At 35.1% G+C, this 6,306-nt stretch overlaps 1 protein-coding gene across 1 annotated transcript; it reads left to right on the top strand.

The window, feature by feature from the left end:
* Positions 1–3,855: 3,855 nt before the first annotated feature.
* On the top strand, positions 3,856–5,856 carry LOC136982457 (adenylate cyclase, terminal-differentiation specific-like; the record flags this gene model as incomplete). The annotated part of the gene is made up of 5 exons (XM_067278939.1): positions 3,856–4,185; positions 4,255–5,148; positions 5,229–5,297; positions 5,373–5,639; positions 5,719–5,856. Coding segments are annotated over 5 exons (1,698 nt in total), but the record flags the coding sequence as incomplete, so codon positions are not given.
* Positions 5,857–6,306: the final 450 nt, after the last annotated feature.

Raw genomic sequence — 6,306 nt, 5'->3', positions numbered from 1 at the left:
CATAAAGAAAGTAACGGATTTTTGAATCACGAATCCTATCAGATTCACATTTAATTAATGTTTTAGTGTCACTAATTTTTTAGACATCATATCGTTTAAGACGACGATACTGCTTTATCTATAGAGAATGGTTGCTTTTTATAACAATGCAGCCCAGGGTACGGATTCGTCGTTACTCTGTTAAACATCGATCTTTATAAAATTTATCGACAACAGATGTCAGCACTTGACGGTTATGTGCTGTCTATCCTCTGTTTCACATATTTGTGTCTAAATGGTGTTTTGTTGACTTAGAAAATTTTAATTAAGGCTTTTTTTCTTAATTAATATATTTTTAACTGATAATTTTTCATTTCATTTTTAGCATATTCATGCAATAATATTACTATAATAAGTTTATTCGTGCTAAAATAAGTCAATGTGTTATAAATATTCAAGTTGTGATTTTCAGTACTGATATTTTGTATATATATATATATATTATTTTAATCTAAAATATCAGCAAACGTTACATACATTATTAGTGGTGATCATACATTTATTAGGGAAATTTATGCTTTTGTTCGATATCAAGTGAATAAAGTATATTAGTTGATTATATTAGTTAATCATAGAAAAAAATTTTAATTCCAAAGAAATGTTTGATAAAATGCGTGATAATTTTGAAACAAAGAGTCGTACATGCATAAATGTTATGTAGAATCGTACTAAAGAATATTCCACGTTGTTCTAGCTTAGTGCCAGAAACAAACTAAGTAAGAGGTAAATGTTAAATTTTCACTTTTAGATGTCAGTTTTGATATGTATATATATGTTTTCTTTTAAATTTTGTCATAAAATGTATTGAAAAATATCGTATTTAAAACTAAAGATATTAATAAATGTATATGATTTTTTTTTCATACGAATATAATTAGAATTTGATTTTTGGTGAATTTTTAAAATACAGTAATATTACCTAGACTATAGTCGTTAGTAGAATCGGAACTGGGGGGCATGGTTAGTAGTCGTGTAAGTGTTAATAAGTATTATTTAGTTCGGAAAAATTAAAAATACATCATTAAGTAGGAGAATAAGATAAAACTTTATTTTTTAGTATAATACAATTTACAAAATCAAAAGTTCGTGCATCGTAATATTACGAAAAAACTAGATCAAAACATACAAATTCAACTAATTTACATAAATTCAGTTCATTATACAAGTGTTGATAAGCTATATTAGTTTTGTCATATTCTACGTATACTTTCTATATTCACAACCACTTAGTTTCATCTAATTACACTTAAATTGTAAAAAATCTACCAACAAATTAATTTCCAAATTAAAAGACCATTGCTAATTGAACTTTGTATTCATCTTTGATGTTGTTTTACGTAATAGCACTAAATAAGTAGACGTGTCTAAATAACACGCTTATAAACACTAAAATACATAAATGTTTCGAAACTACAACTAGATAATTATACGCACAAATAAACTAGTAGGCTTATAATATATACTTTCACTAATATACAAAGGTCAGTTCTCGCTAATTGAAAAAAATTAATTATTTTTCAACTTTTCTTTCTGTAAAGTAGCATATTGTGAAACAAGTTCTATATTTGCAATAAAATTTCCACCTTTTATCCCTTAAACATAACGCAAAGTGTATTGATCGACATAATAACAATTTATCGCAGTAAACTTCAATTTAAAAAAAAAACGAAAAGCACCATGTAAACACAAAACTGCGCTCTACGAAATTTGCTGCAAAATTATGCGTATGGAATGGCTCCTGTGCAATATAATCACGTGACCAAAAGTTAAATTTTTCTAAATAAATACTAAAAGTTTAAAAAAATTTTTAATGGTCTATCCGACACCATCTTTTAAACTAATCGCATTTAATCGGTGAGGATGACACCCAGGCTCATTCTAAAATTTTTCTAGTTTCGTTCTGCTTTGTAAACTGCATTTTAAATTGTTAATATATTCCTTTTTGCATTTATCTAAAATTTTATTTTCCCGCGACTCTCTATGAGTGTCTACATCAAAGTCCGGTGTCGCCGATTCGACACTCATACAACTTGTTTTCTTTACTGTTGACCTTAACAAATTTTACACTTATCTCTTTAAACACAATTTCCGGCCTCACACAAACGCTGATGAAAAATTAGATTTCTCGGCTGCTGTTTATCGAATTTCTTTTTCGGGTTATGGTTATGTCTCTGGTATGGATATTTCTAACATAATCGATAGGAGCGGCTCTTCCTTGAGTTCGTTGTATGCACTCAACAACAGGCATTTCCATTTTTTCTCCAATAGCCGTAAATCTCGCACGGGTGTTTGTTTGAGTGTGGCGTCAGCTGGCCGCTGCTCCTTCCCGCTACTGCATTCGTCTATTTTTATAAATAATATGATCTGCCTAACATTGTAAGACTCTATTACTGTAGCCTTCGGATAGAACAGTTATGTTTTATGTTTGTTTATGTTATTTATGATTAACACAAAAAAAAAGAAAAATTGTACTTTCTCATGATTTCTTTTGTGTTTCTTGACTCTACGGGTATTATTTTACGTTTGAGTATTGATGTCGGAAGTATATGTTAATTCTTAGTGTAGTATGTATTTACGTATAGCTTTTGCTCTATATTTATATTATGATTATGTAAATTTGCAAATTTATGTAAATTGAATGCTTACAAGCTTAATGATACCTCAATCAATTTCGTTTCAAAGTATAACTGGTTTTTCCTGAAACTCTTTTTTTTCACTCTCTTCTAGACGTATATTAATCTTTTGCAACAAACACTTTTGAATTGGTTGCTTCCCTAAAAATTTAATGGTCATGTTTGACTATCGTAGTTACAGAAAAATATGTCGTAGGTTTCTCTTTAGTGGTATTTTTTTCAGTCCGCTGCTGAAGAGTGACTAAAAAGTTAAATGGGGTTAACTAACAATTCAAACCGTTCTAAGAGCTTCACCTATAACTCTTCAAATTGAATGCACAAGTGATTCTATAAAACTTCAAATCGGAGACTCAGAAATCATAATTTTTTTTTATCATACAAACGGGTAAAATTATAAATCAAAATGATATAGATTAACTATATGTGCCCACTCTCGGACCATTTTACACTTTGCTATGTACATTTTTGTAACTCTTTTCGTGCTCTACGAGTGTAAAGAGAGTGCCTTATTAACATCCAACTTTTTAAAATTAAATACAAGTATTTCTGATGTAAAACAAACAATAATGTCACAGTCGTGTTAAATTACTGTATAGCAAATAAATTTTAATAATTTTAATGACAAACTGTAAGATACGAAAGACTTATCTATTTTACAGCATTTAATGGTTGAGAAGAATATTTCAAAACTTGAAGGACTTTATATCCAAAAACGAGCTGGCCAGTTGCAGTAATTTGATATCTTCGTGTGTGTAACATTTGAAAAAACAGCTTTCTTTTCATTAACCACTTCCGAACACTCAAAGGTGAGTAATGTTTTTAATTACTACAGCTATCGGGTAGTATTTTTACAAAATGAAATTTTTTATTTTACACGAGCAAAAATGACTGACAATCGTTTCTACGTCTTTCTAGAAGTGTGAAAAATAAAGTGCTTGGCAATTTTGCTGTTATTCGGAGCAGCCTACGCTTCAATTGAACCAGGTAGGAACATTCTCTCGAATCTCGAAACTTTTCATTCACTCTTTACCGAAACGTATCTTATTTATTCAGTGTACGACGAACCAAGCTACGGCAATTATAAACAAGAAGGTCCATACGAACCGTAAGTTAAATTAGATCAGTCGAAAAGAGATCACTTTCAGCAGTGTTCTACATTTGACGCGTACATTTCTAATGACAGATACGGAGGCGAAAATATCGAGACCTCAGTCAAGTTCTCAGACAAGTGAGAGATGCCGTTCAGTACGCTAGAGAATACAGCGAAGGAAACCTGCAGGAGAGTCAACAGTACCTTGTCGGCTCTGGGCAGACCGAAGGAGAGTATGACCAACGTGTTCAGCAGCTAATTCAGCAAGTGAAACCGCAAGCCGGCCAATTGAGAGAACAAGTTTATCATTACTTGGAATACTCGCAGCAGCGATATGGCCGGTACTCTCAATATCCGGGATACGAAGGCTATCAGTACTCTGGCAGTCAGTACTATGATTATCCCGAATACGAATATTATCCCGTTAGCGGTCAGTACTCTGGATATTCTGGATATGAATATTATTCCTCTGGCGGATAATACGGAAGACAGTACGAAGGACAATACGGATATCAAGCTAGAAGAGTTCTACGCCAAATCAGAAATGTTCTCCAGAAAACACAATATTACACGGAGAGAAAACTAGAAAAAGCGCAGCAATCGCTTTGGCAGTACAAGCAGTCTGAACAGCAGCCAAGTCAGCAGGAACAGCAGCTAATCCAGGAAGTAAAATCAGAAGCGTATTCTTTGCAGCAACAGGTTTATAAATATTTGCAGTATCCCCAGGAAGAGGCAACTTACGAAGGATCCCAGCAGGTTGCAAGAATTCTCTACCAGGTACAATACATTCTGCAGGCGGCACAATACTACTCACAGAGACAGCTGGGTAGAGCCCAATATATCTTGAGCCAGTACGAACAGTCGGATTACGAACCGAGTCAGAAAGCTCGGCAATTGCTGCAGAAAGTACAGGAACAGGCCAGCTATCTGAGGGAGCAGATCTATCAAGGTACTCAATACTTCGTACAGAATTCCGGCGACGAAAATTATTTGCGTCAGCAGTATGGCCAGTACTACGGTTATCAGCAATACTCTCATTACGGAAGACAGTCGTATGATTACGGATATGAAGCAAACCGCTACTATGAAAGCTATCAGGGTCAACAGTACGACAGCCAGTTGACTAGAGTACTCTCTCAAGTCAGATACGTTCTGCACAGCGCACAACAACGTTCGCAGCAAAGACTGCAACAGGCCCAAGAACTGTATGCAGAACATCAGCAGCCAGGAAACCAAGTACAACGTTTAGCGCAACAGCTCAGATCTCAGGCCAGCTACGTGCAGCAGCAAGTTTACGAATACACGCAGTACGATCAAGGCTACGGGGGATACGAATCCACAGGCTACTCCGGTTTCAGAAGCCAACTTCAACAACTTTGGGAAATAGTGGGTTCGCCAGTCTTTTGCTTACTGTCACTGCTAATTGTTAGTTTAGTTTCAAAACGCTCGAATTTTTACACGTTTAGGTGGAACAAGGCGTTGACACGGAAACCATCGAAACCTATGTTCGTCAGAATTTCCCGAGCGAAAGCGAAGTACGTACGGAAATATGCGAATATAGTCATTTGTCGCACAACGTGTAATGTTACGTTAAAATGTTTTATTTTCAGGTGGCAGAATCGATTAGAGAGCAGTTACGGCATGGTAGACAGCAGCTGAGAAGATACCTGGAAGAAGCAATTGGAAGCGGGTATTCGGCATATGATTACGATCCGTCATCGAGCGATTATCAGCGAGTCAGGTCTTCTTTCGAACGACGTTACGGTCTCCCCTACAGCGACGATTACTACGAATTCGCCAGATACGTGGTTCAGACGTACGACGCCGACTTAAGTGCAGCATCTACGTCTTTTACTGTCAGGCAGTTAGCCGAGTACGTGAGTTTGAAAAATCGCTAAAAGAAAGATGCGCTTACGTCTGGCGTGTGTTAATTAACTTTGCGAAATTTTCTTCCAGTTTCTTTCATACGTAAGCCAGGTCGGAGAAGGTGTATTGCAGCACGCACTCGAATTTTTCCGCCAATACAGACCACAGGTCGGCGAATACTATTACCGAGCAGTCAGAGACGCAGTCCGTCAGCAAATGGATGAATAATTGACGTTTTGAAACGAACTTCTAAATAAAAATGATACCTATAATAAAGACTTGTTTGTTTTCGTCAATGCAACTTTTACGGTCACACGCGCTGATATAACTCACACATTCTTGTTACACGTACGATTATAATTTTAATTTACTCGAGAAAACTTTGATCTGAAAGTAATTTATAAACTGAAAAATTAATTTTTTAGGTTATAAATAATAAAAGTTAAAAAGGTTATAAAAATAATTATTCCAAATATTCACGAGACATCGTTATCACTACCCAGCGGTTTCACAACTGAACGACAAGACAACACACACGTTCAGTTGGCTTGCTCAGTCGAAAAACTATGCAGGAAAATTAAATGGTTATTCGTTTCTACTCCGGCGGCCTGTACGCTTTGCCGAAACTGTGCAGGTTACCTTCACATACTATCATGAATTTTTGAAAACCAGGCCTGC

This window comes from Centruroides vittatus, unplaced genomic scaffold (assembly GCF_030686945.1).
Source record: "Centruroides vittatus isolate TY-2023 unplaced genomic scaffold, ASM3068694v2 contig_839, whole genome shotgun sequence".
NCBI classification, from domain to species: Eukaryota; Metazoa; Arthropoda; class Arachnida; order Scorpiones; family Buthidae; genus Centruroides; species Centruroides vittatus.
This window is presented reverse-complemented; position numbering and strand designations above follow the sequence as displayed.